This window comes from Culex pipiens, chromosome 3, assembly GCF_016801865.2.
Source record: "Culex pipiens pallens isolate TS chromosome 3, TS_CPP_V2, whole genome shotgun sequence".
Taxonomy (NCBI): domain Eukaryota; kingdom Metazoa; phylum Arthropoda; class Insecta; order Diptera; family Culicidae; genus Culex; species Culex pipiens.
The window spans coordinates 67,021,370-67,039,797 of NC_068939.1; the positions used below are offsets into that span (position 1 = coordinate 67,021,370).

The 18,428-nt window shown below is 34.2% G+C and overlaps 1 protein-coding gene across 1 annotated transcript; it reads left to right on the top strand.

The window, feature by feature from the left end:
- The first annotated feature begins 3,429 nt into the window (after positions 1–3,429).
- LOC120420920 (platelet glycoprotein V-like) lies at positions 3,430–6,317 on the top strand. The gene is made up of 3 exons (XM_039584047.2): positions 3,430–3,527; positions 3,590–3,688; positions 3,957–6,317. Exons 1-3 carry the CDS (start codon positions 3,499–3,501, stop codon positions 5,695–5,697), a joined length of 1,869 nt encoding a protein of 622 aa, XP_039439981.1. The 5' UTR covers positions 3,430–3,498; the 3' UTR covers positions 5,698–6,317.
- Positions 6,318–18,428: the final 12,111 nt, after the last annotated feature.

Consider the following 18,428-nt stretch of genomic DNA (forward strand, 5'->3'; position numbering starts at 1 on the left):
TTTTGAAGGCATTTTTAGAAGAACAATTTTGTAAGTAAATTTGGATTTATTTACTTCACCTCAAATTTAATTTATTAAAAGCTTATAATATTAAATGCATGATTGTTATTTGTTTGAATGAATCATCTAAAAAAAAAAAAACCTTAAAGATCGATTTAACATATAAATTTAATATGCTCACTTTTAGGCTGACATTTATAAGAAACACAAAGACTTTTATAGTTTACTTTGGTTTTATAAATAACAATTTTAAACGAAACTATTTTTTTAACACTCCATTGATTTTTTTAAGACGTACATGGACATTATGCCTGAAGAAGATTATTATTGCAAATCAATGTTCCTAAAAAAAATCTTCATGGAAAGGACGCTTAAGGGATCCTTTTCAAATATCCGTGGCCTAGAAAATATGTTATCTAGAGATTTTTGATTTATCTTAATTTGAAAATTTTCTTGAATCTTATTCTGAAACGAAGCTTAATGAATGATAATTAATGATTATTTCAGAATTTGCTGCAACTTTTTTTGATGTTTTTTTTAGTTTCAAATATTTTAAACGTTACACTTTGACTTTTTGGTACTTATTTGTAAACAAAATGCGCATGTTATGTTCCAATTAATAGATTGTTATAATAATCAACGATTTGATGGAAAAGTTATACTGTTAGTGAATAGTGATTATTAGTTTAAATTTTTGTATGTACCTCGTATTTTTTTTTCCTCAAAATGATTTACTTAATACCTCCAACTCATTCGCTATCGGGAAAAGATGACTGTGTGTGTCCTTTTTCAGAAAGCACTGGATTAAATTTGATCCAATTTGAATTGAAAAGGTTCATAGTTATAGGCAAAAAGAAGAAGTCAAAAAAGTCTGACAGCAAAACCAATATTGTAAATTATTTTTTGAGTTAGAGAGGATTAACAAGTTATCATTTAGTGATCATAGTGAAATAACACAATCAGAGCATTCAAATCCCAATAACATAATGGTATCTGATAAATCTCTTTAAAAAATGAAAAAATGGCAATGTGCATGGGATTAAAAAACAATTAAAAATGAAAGAAGAATTTATAACAAATACTGAACAATAAAAATACATTTTTTGTTGAGTTTTAGACTCCGACTCCGACTTTACAGCCCTGCTTTAAATTTAACCATCTTAACCCTATGTTTAGTTACATTTTCTCAGTTCTTTAAGGTACTAATGTTCAAACTAGTTTAAGCAATATTTTATATAAATTTATACAACTTTTGCGGTGCCATATAATGCACAGTATTATGAAGAGTGATAAATTTTGGTGTACCAAATGAAGAAGTACAAAAAGAGAATCCTAATTTTCAATAGCGTTATGAAATGTTATTTCACATTATTCACACATTCACACATTTTCACAAAATTGGAACAAATTTGTTCCAGTTTTATCTTAAATAAGTTTTTAAAATTCATTGAAAACATACTGAACCATTATCTCGAAAAAAGTTACAGCGACTAAAGTTTCAGAAATTCACAACCCCACATTTTGCGATAGAACCTTCCACCAATACAGTAAATTTATTGCAATTTTCCTCGACTCTGTTATTAGATTCAGCTCAAGTACAAAAATCCCAATTTACCGTACTTTGACGCCATAATGCTGTACTTTCAATTTCGTTTCAACGCACTTGAAAACGGATTATATCGTATATACACATACTTCAAACACAACTCGACGAGGGAAACCATCTCAAGTATTGATCCTTGATATTTTCACTGCAGGCTGTATATTTGAAAAGGGGAAAGCCCCTTCCAGCCCACGGGGCAACCGAACGGGAATTTGATTTCCTCGGAGAGATAGCAGAAAATCTTGATATTTATTGCTCTTGATGGGATGAGTCATTTCGAGTTGAGTTTTTTTTTCAACTCCTGATTTCGTCTTCTTTTCACTGGCAAAGGAGTGCTGATTTTCTCATTCTGTTTAAATATAATTTAAATTAAGAGTAATCAACGTTAAACATCATCAATTTCCTCACTCCAGTACGCTCGGCTGAATCGTTTCCAAGAGGGGAGGGGCGTAACCCACTTATTTGACCCCAACGCCGCACAGTTTCCGCCCCAGTGCAAGGTGCAATTTTGCAGTGTTTCCAGTGTGGCAAAGTTCAACTCAGTGGACAATTATACCCTCTCAAGTGATGTGGTGAAGACTTTCCTTTCCCAAGTCTCGAAGGGACGATTGGGGAGAAATCACCGACCCATAAATAATTCATACCGACTGTAGTCTTGGTTCTGGAGGCTTTCTTGAGGGGAAAAGTTGCAGGAAAGCAGCAGCAGTAACTATTGCTGATAGTACCGACCGAGATTTCAGTCTCAATGCGAAAATGACGGGCTTATCTTCTGGGCAGCAGCAGAAGCAGCTTGTCCCTTCGGAAACTAAGTTCGTCGTCAGCCGAGCAAGGGCTACAACTTTGTTTCTTGTCGCATTTGTGATTTTTTTTTCAGTTAAAATTTAGTTATTTTTTGAAAAGCTGTAATTTTTTTCAATTTTTATTGACAAGTGTTACCAAGCATTAACTTTTTAACTTTTAATCAATGAAAAATAACTTACTCAACCTAAAGGGTATATTCCTTGCACACTACTTTCTTAAGATGGATCTCAAAAAATATCTGAAAATATGTTCTGGCTACACATTAGGTTACCCAGAATATGGGTCTTTTTCTCAAAACTTCGCTCCACAAGCTGAATATTATTCCTTGAGCTATTTTAGGACTCTGGGCAAAATATGAGCATAATCGGTCAAAATTTACCCATTGATACTCGAAGTTGAAGTTTGTATGGGAAAAATCGAAAAATTGTATGGAAAACCCAACTTTCTTACGGTTTGGACTGCAGGGTGCGCTACTTCCATCAAAATATTCCTAAGAGTGAGATTCCCATTGGAAATGTAATGCTCTACAACTTTGTAGAACATACCTAAGCTATAAAACTTGATCCTGAAAAGTTATTAGCGATATAAAAAAGTCATTTTTGAATGAAAAATATTTTTTTCATCAACTTCAGGCTCGGGTATCAATGGGTTAATCTGAACCAATTTCGCTCAAAATTTGCACAGATGCTTAAAATAACCCAATAAACCGTATTCCGCTTGTGGAGCAGGGGGTCATTTTTTCTGGGCACCCTACTACACATTCGTTGTAAATGCAGACATATGTAGTTTTAGTTGTGCAATTTTGAAGCACGTCGAATCAAATTCATATTACAAATCGGCAAAAAAAACCAAATTTAATTTTCAAATACTTTGCAAAAAAAAAAAACATGAAACAGAAACTATTGAGCATCGCTTTTTGATAACGGTGATGTTTTTTAAAACTCATACTTCTTAATACTCTTATCTCATATGATTCGACGGCTAACGAAGCATGTTCGCCGACAGAGAGTCGCTTATTTCAGTTGGAATTGAGCCGTTCAATCGAGCACATCTTTAAATTGTGTTCATCGAGTTAATATTCAGCAAAAGCAAAGATGCGTTGGAAGTGGACTCTTTTGAAGTGGTATATTTTTAACTGTTTAGTAAGAAAAGTTGAGTATAAGCAATTGCTTTTTCTTCTTTCAGTGTTGTTGTGGTTCTTGCAACACTGACGTGTGTAAATCCTGAACCACTAGCAGAAGACAAATATGTAAACATTGGGAACGATTATATGCTTGGTAGAAGGTAAACACAAAAAATCTCTCTTCTTTCATATTATTTATAAGGGTCAATCTCCGCCAACTCACACAGCAGTTGCAGCACTACCACTATTCGATTTGCGTGAAACTTTGTCATAAGGGGTAACTTTTGTCCCTGATCACGAATTCGAGGTCCGTTTTTTTTATATCTCGTGACGGAGGGACGGTACGACCCCTTGCATTTTTGAACATGCGAAATTAGATTCATAGATTCTTTTTATTGAAGGTCATATAAGTCATTTTTTCTGTTTTAGGCAATCAACAAGCAGTAAGCCATCATTCATCTGTACCGAATCAAATATCAACTACGATTGTATCATTCAAAACGTTCGGATAAATCGTAAAGAAGCCAATGTTCTCGGTCTCGGTGAGGAAAACAATCCTCAAAAGAATGTCACTTTTATCAACTCCAGGTTGCAGTTTTTGCCAAAACGATTATTTGATGCCTTTCCAGAAATGGAGTTGCTGAATGCTGAAGATCTTTGGATAAAAAATATTGAATACCAGGCCTTTGAAAATGCCAAAAAGTTAAAAACGATAAACTTGAAACGGAATTTAATCTCAAGCATAGACGTATTCAAAGCAGTGCCTTCATTAGTTCACCTGGATCTGTCTTATAACAGAATTACTAATTTTAATAACGATGCTTTTGAAAAGAACAGAAAACTTGAACGGCTGTTAATGAACCATAACGACATTTCAGAGCTACCTAGTTTCCAAAATATTGATAATCTTGAAGTGCTAAATTTGTCAAATAATGATCTTCAAGAAATATCTGACACCCAGTTTAGCGGAAATCTCATGCTGAATAGTTTAGATGCATCTTACAACCAGCTTAGCCATTTCAATTTAAACCAACTCGATGATAAGCCAAATCTGTCTTTCATTTCAGTAAGCTTTAACAATCTTGAAAGCCTTTACATTCCAGGTCAAGTTCAAAAAATGAATGCCCGAAATAATTCTATAAGTTATATCAATGCCAATATCTGTACACTTCAACATTTATACTTATCACACAATCAAATTACAGACATTTCGGCATTGCGAAACTGTAGAGGCATGAAAATGTTAAATTTGTCACATAACAAACTCCAAAGCATTGATTTGATCGAATCCATGCCAGACTTGAGTGTTTTAAATGTTGCACACAATCAATTATTTGAAATTAATTTTCCATATAAGATCCTGGGGCAACCTCTACAGAGTCTAGATTTATCTTACAATTTTCTTAGCTTTGGCTCCACTAACAAATTTTATCAAATGAAAACTCTCAAGTTGAATAACAATAAATTTATTGAATTTAAATTTGGTGGAATGATGAAGAGTCTCAATTACGTGAAACTAAGCAACAATGAATGGAGTTGTGATAAAATTACGCAAATTATGCAAGAAAAAAGAGAAATAATTGTCGATAGAGATGAAACCTGCTTCAATTCTCAGACTAGATTATTAAATGGGATTTGCTGCAAGGACTACAAGCGAGCTTTTAATGATCGCTCAAAAGAGATGGTTATGGAATTATATGTCCATGAGAGTGTCATAAAAAAAGATCTAGAGAAATGTAAACTACTCAAGCCAGTGTTTGGGGTGAATCAAGCTATCATTCAAACAATGCATAACAAAATTGCTGAACTGGACAGTTCGAAAAGAGACGTTATCAAAGAAATAGAAACCGTGAAAAGTCAAATTACACACATCGAAAAAAAAATTATTAATGACACGACAAAGCGGTTGGAACTTCAGACAGTAAACCAAAATTTTATAGAGTTAGTTGAAAAATATCGTGGAAATTACGAAATTGCAAAACAATTCCTAATCAGTCCTTTGTGGACACTTGGCAGAGTTGCAAAGTACACCCAGTTTAGGAAGAGAAATTCAGACAATCTTTTGGCTCGTCGGATAAAAGAAGTTGAAGAAACTATTGTTCGCGTGGAAAGAAAGAATTTGGAGAAGTTGACCTTAAGAGTGAAAATGAAAGGCTTGAAGCATTACTGAACCAAATAAAAGAAGAAGAATCTCACTTAAAGATAGAAAAACAAAGTTTAGAGAAAACATAGTATAGAAACACAACAAGCAGATTATAAGGAAGAGTCTAAATTAAGGAAACAAGTGCCTTTATTTTGTTAAACTGATTAAAGTTAAAATTGCTACGAAGATGGCTTTTACGTCAATGATCACAATAAAGGAGTTAAAGAAATTGTAGTAGAAATTCATTCTCAAACAAAATTATGTTTAAAAACTGGTTTTTCGAAGTTTGACGAGCAGTCTTGTCAAGAAAGAGAAACTGAATTTTTCCTGCTTCACCATCATCATTTGTGGCCTTCTTCTGAGGTTTGTTAAATTGGCAAGAGTTAGTCTTGTTTAAAAAAATTGAAAATATTGTTTTCGTAAAGATAAAAAAAATCATGTTCGAATGTTTCATATTTCAACATTGAAAATCGGACCATTAGTTGCTGAGATATCGACATTAGAAAATGATGGGTTGTTTGGGTGAGCCTTAGAAAACATCAATTTTCCTGTTTTTAAATCTCTCCATGACAATATCTCAGCAACTAAGGGTCATATCAACAAAGTTTAAAAAAGCAAAATATAGAGAATTTTCTCAACATTTCAAATATATTGTTTTTTTTTTCAAAATTGAGCAATGGGGCATTAGCTTTAAAAAAAAATAACTGCGACTATTTTCAAAAAAGTTACCTGAAAATGGCTATAACTTGAAAACGGAACACTTTATCAATAATGTACTTTTTGATTGCAAATTTGATTTTACATCGAAAAATGAAGTTGAAAAATTTTTGCGACCAATATTTCGATTTTTGAAATAAAAACAGTATTCATTCAAAAATTCATAACTCGGTCAAAGATTTTTTGCACATTCTGGAAATTTCTGAAAAGTTGGCATTTGATGTCCCCTTAAACATATGAAAAAAGCGCTTTTTGCAAATCAACATAAAAGAACAAAAAGCGAAATTAAAAATCACATTTTTTTAACGTGTATCATTTTTTTCAGTGTTGTTTTTATGAATACCTACAACTTTGCCGAAGGCACCAAATCGATCAAAAAATTCCTTCAAAAGATACAGATTATTGAATTTTCATAAATCATTTTTGTATGGACAGCAGCCAAATTTGTATGGGTAATTCTCCCCCAACTCACACAGCAGTTGCCCGACCCCTCTTCGATTTGCGTGAAACTTTTTGCTAAGGGGTAACTTTTGTCTCTGATCACGCATCCGAGGTCCGTTTTTTTGATACCTCGTGACGCAGAGGCGGTACGACCCCTTCCATTTTTGAACATGTGAAAAAAGAGGTGTTTTTCAATGATTTGCAGCCTGAAACGGTGATGAGATAGAATTTTTTTTGTCATAGGAACTTTTATGTAAAATTAGACGCCCGATTTGATGGCGTACTCAGAATTCCGAAAAAACGTATTTTTCATCGAAAAAAACACTAAAAAAGTTTCAAAAATTCTCCCATTTACCGTTGCTTGACTGTAAAAAAATTTGGAACATGTCATTTTACGGGAAATTTAATGTACTTTTCGAATCTACATTGACCCAGAAGGGTCATTTTTTTATTTAGAACAAAAATTTTCATTTTAAAATTTTGTGTTTTTTCTAAATTTGCAGGGTTATTCTTTAGATTGTAACAATGTTCAACAAAATTGTAGAACAGACAATTACAAAAATTTTAATATATAGACATAAGGAAACGGAATCGACGTAACACCTTATAATGTGGCCCTATTAAACCTTGCGGTTTCGTCAACGGATCCACAGGTGTGTATCGTTCTTTTTGCGACAAGACTCCGCCTCCCGGGTCTCCTAAGTGTGAAGGTACGGCACGGGGAGAGGGCACCGAATACCTATATTTTACACTTAGAATTTTTTGCGTCCGCCTCGAGATTCGAACTAGCGACCTCTGGATTGTGAGTCCAGTGCGCGGTCCTATTGATCCACATAGGCAGACCTAGGGGACATAAGGGACATAAGGGGTTTGCTTAAAAACATCACGAGTTATCGCGATTTTACGAAAAAAAGTTTTAAAAAGGTAATTGTCGTTGATCATGGCCGTTCATGGTCACCCGCGACAGACACGGACGACGAAACAAAGAGAAACGCAAAAAGTAACTTTTTTTTCGTTAATTTTATGAAGAAAGAAAAAAAAATAGATAAAGAAAAAAAGAAAGAAAGAAAAGAAAGAGAAAAAAGGAAAAAAGAAAAGAGAAAAGAAGAAAAAAAGAAGAGAAAAAAAGAGAGAGAAAAAGAAGAAAGGAGAAAAAAGAGAAAAGAAAAAAGAAAAAGAAAAAGAAAAAGAAAAAAGAAGAAGAGAAAAGAAGAAAAGAAGAAAAAGAAGAAATAGAAAAAAGAAGAAGAAGAAGAAAAAAATTGTAAAATCATGATAACTCGTTATGTTTACAAGCAAACCCCTTATGTCTACATATCAAAATTTTTGTAAATGTCTGCTCTACAACTTTGTTGAACGTTGTTTCACTCTCAAAAATAACCCTGCAAAGTTAGAAAAAACACGAAATTTTAAAATGAAAAATTTTGTTTTAAATGATAAAATTACCTTTCTGGGTCAATGTAGATTCGAAAAGTTTATTGGACTTCCCATAAAATGACATGTTCCAAAAATTTGTACAGTCGAGTAACGGAAAATGGGAGAATTTTTTAAACTTTTTTAGTGTTTTTTTCGATGAAAAATACGTTTTATCGGAATTCTGAGTAGGGGAAAATCTCCTATGTTTGGCAGGTTAAGCACTCGCTCCTAACTCCATCCAATTGGCTGATTTCACTATTTAAACAACTAATTTTGCAAAACTTTTGATAAAAACTTGCTTGCTCACTTCTTATTGAGCTATTTATCACTCGATTTCAGTTGAAAACGCTTTCAATTAGCTTTAATTGAATGTCAAAGTTCTGACCTGCCAACATTAGAGGCACGCTGGAATTAGATGCTGTTCCCCTACACCATCAATTTGGGCGTCTAATTTTACATAAAAGTCCCTTTGACACCAAATTTCTATCTCATCACCGTTTCAGGCTGCAAATTTATGAAAATCACCTCTTTTTTCGCATGTTCAAAAACAGAAGGGGTCGTACCGCCTCTCCGTCACGAGATATCAAAAAACGGACCTCGGATTCCTGATCAGGGACAAAAGTTACCCCTTAGGACAAAGTTTCACGCAAATCGAAGAGGGGTCGGGGCAACTTTTCCCGATTTCGTGTGAGTTGGTAGAGAATTACCCGTATGGAAAATTATATGGGCAAACTAATGATGCAAAGTGGTTTCTTTGGGCATACCGAAGGCAACAAAAAAGTTTCAGCTGGATTTATAAAATACAAAAATTAAAATTAATACAAAAAAGAACTATTTCGTAGAGAAATGCTCATTACTCAACTGTAAAAAATATTAGGCACATTTCATTTTATGGGAAATTGAATGTACTTTTCGAATCTGCAATTACCAAAAAGGGTATTTTTTCATTTAGAACAAAATTTTTCATTTTAATATAAAAGCATAGATAAATACTTGAAAATGAAACAAGATAAAAATAAAACAAGAGAAGAAAAGATTTTTATAGTATAAAAGATGCTGAAATGACTTCATGAGAAAAATGAGAAAAATAGAAAAAAATCTAAAAAAAACATCTGGGTATTAGAGGGTGAATAGGGATGTCAGATCGAAACATTTTGAGCCTAATAAGAAAGGTCTTTGAATTTTGTTAAAAAATGTTTATTTTATGAAGGGGTTTATTTTTTTACAAATAGGGGGACGTCATTAAAAAAATAGTTTTGTAAAATATAGTTTAGTCTTCTTCAAAATTAAAAAAAAAATGATAAATTATGACAGTTAATATATTTTCTTTAAAACAAAAATTTAAAATCCCATAAAAATGCCAATTATGGCAACATAGCACATCTCCATTGATCTGAAATGAAACTTCAGCCTGCAAATGAATCCTTATTGTTTGAAAACTGCACGCTCAAGGCTACGTCAATTTGATTGGGAACTCTTTCATTTTATAAGACGAAGTGACAAACTTCATCAGAGACAGCAGAGCGGGAAGGGGAAGGGCAAATGTCGTCAAAGATGAGCTTCTTTACTGAACCAGTTTCTTAACAAGATGATATTGTGATGCTTGTCTGTCTGTGAAGAAGCCCCTTCGGGTTAAGAGTCGTTCAAGAGTGGTTTCAATATTTATTAGCAATTATTGTTCACTGGAATGGAAAATGGAAAAACAGAGGGGTGGTCGAGGGTGGGAGGACTTGCGAGGGGAAAGTTTTAATTGCTGCCAGGGAAATCCTTCAACGGAAGAGATATTAATTAGAGTTGAAAATGTGGGGCAACTTTTCTACAGGATTGAATGTTCCAAAAATTCAAGTTCACTCATTCACAGCTGTTAACTTCTTCGCATTTAGTTCACACAAAATGATCCACCAATTTTATGACATCAACTCAATCCTGACAAGTTCATCCCAGCTGGTCGTCCACAGATGGAGCTTTATTGTCCACGGGGCAGACACATAAATTCCGCAGTGTACCCCTCCTCTTGGACCCTCCCCGTCAGTCAGTCAAGTGGGGCATTGGGGGGACGTCTTTCCATCAAAGGACATCAAAAGGGCGCACACATCAAGCGGAGAAGAAGCTCGAGTGAGGGTGCTAAATGGAATGTAATAAAAGAGGAGCCAACTTTTATCTATTGGCACCAGATCATGAGACAACGAGTCAGCAATTTGGAAGCCATCAATCACACTGCTTGATGTCAGTGCTTCCGCTCGGGAGCTGTCTAGTGGCTTCTGGCTTCTAGCTGACACATGAGCATCTTGTGGATATTGAGCGGGTAGGATTGATGCAAGATTCTCGTAAAATATTGCTTTATATATCTTCAAAAAACTTCTCGAATAACGTAAATCCGTCGAGAAGATGCACAAAGATCCTATAAATGAGTCAGATAAGAATTTCTGTTATCAATGTTGTCACTCTTCATAAAAAAGTAGTTGCGATCTGATCATGCTATCTTGTGACACCCTGCTAGTACGACTACTGGCCAAAGGGAATTCCGGCAGAAAACGATATGTCGCATGTAAATGCTTGACTGCTTTCAACTTGTTTGATTGAAACTTGGGAATCCGGCAACAAATTTCAACCAAATTTTAGGACAATGCGCAATGCACATGCTCTCGGTTTTGTATATTTAAAGTCAAAGATAAAGACACGTTTATCTCAAAACGTCAAAAAGCGAAGTACGACAAGCGTCGAGCTGAGCAATTCTTCACCAAACTTTTTTTTTTTGTTTGATTTGGTTCAAACTTTGTGGGGACTTTCAATATCACAAAAAAAAACATTTTGTGTCATTGGTGCACCCAAATTTTCATACAATTTTGGCAGCCGTTCATACAAAAATGGTACGTAAGTATTTGAAAATCTGTAACTTTTCAAGGAAGTTTTTGATGGATTTCGTATCTTCGGCAAAGTTATTTGTATGGATCAGGACTAAAAATAGGTATAGAGCAACTCTCTACGGAATCGGCCGATTAAGACCATTTTTATTTTTAAGTTTTTTTTTTATTTAACTTAAACTTTGTGGGGGCCATCCATATGACCAAATAAGCTTTTTTGCGTCATTGGTTCACCCATACATGTCTCCATACGGGACCATCCACAAACCAGGTGGACACTTTTTTGGAAATCTCCTCCCCGTCGTGGACAATTGTCCATACAAAAAAAAACTTTTTTGTATGGAGCGTGGACAATCCACATACCCCCACCCCCCCAAAGTGTCCACGTGGTTTATGGATGGTCCCATACAATTTTGGCTGCTGTCCATACAAAAATGGTATGTAAATATTCAAACAGCTGTAACTTTTGAGTGAATTTTCTGATCAACTTGGTGTCTTGGGCAAAGTTGTAGGTATTGTTGAGGACTTTTTAAAAAAATAGGTACACGGAAAAAAAATTGCAGATTTTTTTATCAACATTTTTTTTACTAAAACTCAATTTCCCAAAATACGTATTTTTTGATTTTCGAGATTTTTTTATATGTTAAAGGGGACAATCCGCAACTTTTGAGCCATAGAGAAACATGATCAAAAAATCTGCCGCCGAGTTATGAATTTTCGAAAAAATAGTGATTTTTGGAAAAAATTGAAGTTTCATTCAAAAACAAGTTTGACATTACTTTTTAATGCAAAATTGAATTTGCATTCGAAAAGTACTTCACAGATTTTTAAATAAAGGGCTCTGTTTTCAAGATATAGCCTCCAAAAGTTTGATTTTAGCGAAATATTTGCAGTTTTTCAATTTTTAAAAATAGTGACCATGAGTGACCATTTCTAAACATATTTTTTGAAAAGTTCAGAAAATTTGCTATAAAATTGTCAAAGAGACATTGAAGATTGGACCTCGGGTTGCTGAGATATAGCCGCTTTAAGAAAAAGAAACACGAAAATTGAAGTTTTCCAAATCTCACCAAAACTACCCACCTTTTTCTAATGACAATATCTCAGCAATTAATGGTCCGATTTTCAATATTAATACAGGAAACATTCGTGAAATTTTTCGATCTTTTTGAAAAAAATACTTTGAAAATTTTTAAATCAAGACTTACATTTTAAAAGGGCCGAATATTGAATATTACGCCAATTTAAAATGCTAGTCTTGGTTTAAAAATTTTAAAAATATTTTTTTCGAAAAGATTGAAAAATTTCACGAATCTTTCATGCATTAACATTGAAAATCGGACCATTAATTGCTTAGATATCGTCATTAGAAAATGGTGGGCTTATTGGGTGAGACTTAGAAAACTTCAATTTGCCGCTGTATTTCAGCAACCAGAGGTCCAATCTTTATTGTCTCTTAGACAATTTTATAGCAAATTTTCTGAACTTTAAAAAAAAATTAGAAATGGTCACTCATGGTCACTATTTTTAAAAATTGGAAAAGTGCAAATATTTCGCTAAAATCAAACTTTCGGTGGCTATATCTTGAAAACAGAGCCCTTTATCAAAAAATCTGTAAAGTACTTTTCGATTGCAAATTCAATTTTGCATTAAAAAGTAATGTCAAACTTGGTTTTGCATAAAACTTCGATTTTTTCCAAAAATCACTATTTTTCCAAAAATTTATAACCCGGCGGCATATTTTGACCATGTTTCTCTATGGCTCAAAAGTTGCGGATGTTTGTCCCCTAAAACATATCAAAAAATCTCGATAATAAAAAAATACGTATTTTGGGAAATTGAGTTTTAGTATATAAAAAGTTGATAAAAAAATCTGCAATTTTTTTTTCCGTGTACCTATTTTTTTCTCAAAAGTCCTCAACAATATCTACAACTTTGCCGAAGACACCAAATTGATCAGAAAATTCACTCAAAAGTTACAGCTGTTTGAATATTTATATACCATTTTTGTATGGACAGCAGCCAAAATTGTACGGAGACTTGTATGGGTGAACCAATGACGCAAAATAGCTTATTTGGTCATAGGGAAGGCCCCCACAAAGTTTGAGCTAAATCAAAAAATACAAATAAAATCCATTTCCGGTCTGTAAAAAAAAAGTACAAAAAATACCTCTAAACATGTCTTAGACAACATTTACTGGTCGAAAATTGTGAATCGAAAAATAAAATGTTCGTATCCGACCCCACGGCTACAAATCTGAAATATAAAAATTGTGATTTTTCCGAGCGGATTTCCAATGATGGAAAACACACATTTTTAAAATCGGATACAGACATCGCACAAGTATTTCAGGAAAAGAGTTCTCAAAAATCAGGCTTTAAGTTCCGGGTTTCAGGCCAAAATTATAACCTTCAAATTAGTAAAAGGATTTATTTTCTGGGATGATTCCCCACCGCGCACGTTTTTTCAAAGATTTCTGAGAAAAGCGTTTTTTCCAAAAGCAAACCTCAAACCTTTCTTTTGTAAGAAAGGCAAAAATCTAAATTTTATACATAAACCACGTGGACACCTAAAGGGGGGGATGGAAATTGTCCACGATAGGGAAGCAAGACTTACGTTGCAAAAAGGCCAAACATTCAATATTATTAAATTAATATATAAGCTTTTACTTTTTTGTCAGCAGCTATATGACTTATTATCACACTTTCAATCTCTTTATTCCACTTCATTTCGTCTTAATCCGAATAATTCACCACCAAACTACATCGATTTGTATGGGTTGAGCCGTTCATTCACCTAAATCGTCAAACCCTCATCCTTAAGCAAAAAATACAAATGTGTATGAGTCCTCCTATAATGACATTCTTAACATGAACGCATGAACAATTCCACAAGTCGTGTGGCACCGAAAGCAATATGTCCTGCGGCGATAAACAGAACCAACGCTCATTTCGTCATCTTATTTCTCGTTGAATTCGCATTCTAAATCCCGCATAGAATAATACACATTCTATATCGAGTAGCACTTTTCGATTCGGGGGCGGGTGACACCACGCTATCAGTTGTTGGCCAGGTTCTGACGCAGTTATGCTTGATGAAAGGGACATAGACAAGTGGATCTGTAAACTTTGCTCACTTTTAAGTTTCATTTGAAGAGCTTTCATCAAAATTTCCTATGCTAATTTAAATTCCTGATTGCTCACTTTTAAAATAACGTTGCGTTGCTATTTTAAAATTATAATCTTGTTTCGCAAATTTTCAAAACAAATCTATTTGTCTCTGACACTAGAATCCGCAGCAACAGGAGCTGCCAACACGGGGATTACTTCTCTTTCTCCTCGCAGATATGCTTCACTAAGCGACCATAAGCTCTTGCAACGGTGGGCCCCGGGGTGCAGTCTCCGTCACCAGCCTCCAGGGGGAAAAACTTTCACCAATTTTCCATGGAAACGGCCGGCGCGAGGGTTGCCCATTCAACAGAAAATCCTTCCTCCATACGAGTGTTGTCTGTGAAAATGCAGAAGGGAGTGACAAAAAAAAATCCCAAACTCAATTTCCTCTCGCACAATGTCCCTCGCATGTCTCAAGCAGGCCCGGAATGTGCCATAATTGCACTTGTGAAGTAGGAATGGGTTTTTTTTTGGTCGAGGGGTGATGGTACGACAGTACGACCTGAGACACTAGACAGCAGCAGGACAGGAAATCTATTTTCTAACAGGTGGTGGCGTGATGCCGGTCCCAAGGTTTGTGTTACATCAGGGAAGAGATCAGGCTGGATTTTTGGAACGGAGCCCTGAAATAGAATTCTCTAAAACATTTATTTTCATATTTTAATTTTAACTATTCATATGGACAGCCTGACATTTATATTTGTTTATGCTAATATTTTCGAAAAATGTATCTTTTTATCTGAAAATTTTATAAAGAACTTTGAAACTTTGTTTATCGGAATGCTTGTTGCTGAGATACAGCCTTCTGAATTTCAAATGTTGTTAAAAATTAGTTTTTCTCAGTGTCACCTAATATTGCTAAAAATATCATACTATCAGTTCTAAGCGGTTTCAATTCGCTCTTTAGCAGTCCTTCATCGCGTATTTTTGAGAGTAAGAAAATTCAGCGGTGAGAGCGCGTTGTCGAGAAAAAAAGCAGGATGATTGAAAGAGAATGATCTTGCATGAAATCACGAAACAAAGGAAAACTGTAAGCTGTAATGACGGACGCGATACTCTCTAATGTTATGGTGCAGGAATATCAAATGATAGTTTTTTTCTATCACACTTTCGACGCTGCTGCACGGTTGCCACATCAAAATTTAAAAAATCTGGCAAAGGATTAACAAGAATTCTATACAATTTTGGCAAGCAAAAATATAACAATTATTGATGAAAATGTTTATTGTCTTCAAAATGGTTTAATTTTGAATTTTGATACATTATCATTAGAATAATTATTCACTTTTTTATTTTTGTTTTCAATTTCATCTGAATTTGTTCGATATACAATGTAAAATGTTGGAATTATTTTAAAATTTTCTGCTTTTACAATTAAAATAATTTCTAATTTTTTTATATTAATTTGAACATTTGAAAACATCCAAAAATAAGACAATTAGCTTTATCAAAACATTAGTTCTAATTTGTCTCAAGTTCATTTTTTGTGATTGAGGTGCTTCTACGGGCCATAAGTCCAAACTTCTACAATAATCATCCTAAATTTGTACGCTAATTTGTGTTGAACAATTTAATTTATGAGAAAAAAATCTTCTGCAAATTTTATTTAAAGATTTTGTCGCACGACCCTAATCGAGACCGAAAGGAGCCTAGAAACTAATACTGAGTTGCATGTTTGAAGATATATTTTCACATGTTTCAAGCGTCTAATCCAATCCAATCCAATCCAATCCAATCCAATCCAATCCAATCCAATCCAATCCAATCCAATCCAATCCAATCCAATCCAATCCAATCCAATCCAATCCAATCCAATCCAATCCAATCCAATCCAATCCAATCCAATCCAATCCAATCCAATCCAATCCAATCCAATCCAATCCAATCCAATCCAATCCAATCCAATCCAATCCAATCCAATCCAATCCAATCCAATCCAATCCAATCCAATCCAATCCAATCCAATCCAATCCAATCCAATCCAATCCAATCCAATCCAATCCAATCCAATCCAATCCAATCCAATCCAATCCAATCCAATCCAGTCCAATGCAATCCAATCCAAAATAACGACTATTTAAATATACCTAAATGCCAGAATTTTAAAATTTTCAATATTTTTTTTTTCAAGCCAGAATTTTGAAATTTAATTGAAAAAAACATGGGAAAAAGCATTATACACGCGTACAGTAAGTAGATAAGCAATCATTAGTTTTCAAAAAACGTAAGATTTGACGCATTTTTTTTTCGAAAAAGATCAAATGTTACAAAATTCAAAACAGAAATGGATTTTAGTTGATGATAACACTTTAAAAAAAAATTGTACCAGCTTAATGGATGTTTTTTAAACATAATTAAATTAATCTAGAAGGATAAAAAGATAACAATAAACAATTTTATGTGTTTTTTTTGCATTGCAAGTTTTATTTTAAACTTCTCAATAAGTATACAATGCAAAAGCTCGTTTCCATACTATGCAAAAGGTTGTTATCTGTTTGTTTCAGGTCTACTGATTGTTGTTTTAAACTTCTCAATAAGTATACAATGTAAATATGCAATGCAAAATAAAAAAAAGTTTTAAAATTTTAATTACGAGCCATGGTTTCAACATTTTAATGAAAAAAATGTTGTAAAATGCATTATACACCTTTCCAGTCGTTTTGCCATCATTAATTTCCAAAATAGCTAAGTATTGACAAAAATTTTATTTTTTTCGTAAAATAAATTTTTTGCGATGTTGTACACTGGGATTTTATAAAAATTCAAAACATTTTTAAACAAGCCCAAATATACTAAATATCATTATCAATGCAGAAAAATGCATTTTAGATTGTTTTCAGTTGATTAGACTTTTATTTTCATGGAAATTTTGAAGTTTTTCGGAAGAATTTTTTTTGCCCCCTGATTTTTCAAACCAATTTTGAAGGGGGGAAAATATTTGCAACGGCCTTACGATGAAAACAACATTAAAGAATTTAAATTATTTTACAGTTAGTTTTATTTTACCAAGTTTTTATATCGAACCAACGCTTTTCCTTCTTTTTTACGTGTAAACAAGCAATTGCAAACTGCCTGTGAAAAGGGCCAAGCATCGTAAGATTTTTGTCTCCCGAGTATCCACTGAATGTGTCCTTCCTCTTTATTACACTTTCGCTTTTCTTTCCCCTTCTTTTTCTGATGCAGCATCCCACTGAGTCTGCACCCTTCAAAAAATTTTCCTCGTCCCCTAAAGTCCTCTAAAGCCCTCTCGACACTTCTTTCCTGGTGAGTATTTAGCATTGGATTGTGTCCTGTCTGCTTCGGCAGTGGAAGCCGTGGGTGACAATCTTCAACCCACCCACAGTATTTGTGCACATGTTTTTGTCACCATTTTCCTCAAAATTGGTCGAAATTGCTGTTTGATAATGTGCTGGAAGATATGATTTGCACTTCATTTTCCGACCGGGATCGACTTTTTCCCCCCGAGGGACTTCTTACGAGGATTATGGCACGGTGGCGGCGGCTGTTCCAATTCCCATCGGATGAATCATTTGCGAACTGGGAAATTTAATTCCAAGCCGGGCGTCCTCCCGTTCTAACAGGCAATTACTCAGCCAAAAATTGGGAGGAACAATTTTCATTATCGAACGATAGTGTCGAGTCACCATAAATTGTGTTGACTTTTATTTTGCGCCATAAAAATCTTCAGTCCGCAAACGCAAATAAGGAGAAGAAAAACAAACAGTCGCGAAAAAGTTGCACGATTTGTCGCGTCTAGAACTTTGGTGATGGAAAAAAAAATATTTTTTTTCCTTTTAGTTTTGCAGCGTCAATCGTGATATTTTTTATAAGTATTGATATGAGAGGCTAGATGCATTCACCGAAAGCGTCTTTTGCCAAATGTTCTTTCTGGCTCCTGCTTTTCATTGACTAGTGGGAAACTTGGTTTGCCAGTGATTTTGAAAACAACTTTTAGATACAAACGAGGGGGCTCGACATGGTCGATTATTTAAAACCAGATTTTTACCCTTTTTCACCCACTAGCCACTAGTTTTTTAATTTTTTTTTACTTGAAAATCGCGTTTTAGGAGAGTTTCGAGCACGTTTGATCTTTTGACATGAGCAGTTCTCTACGGAATCGGTCTTCGGTTCGGTTCGGGTTTTTCTTTA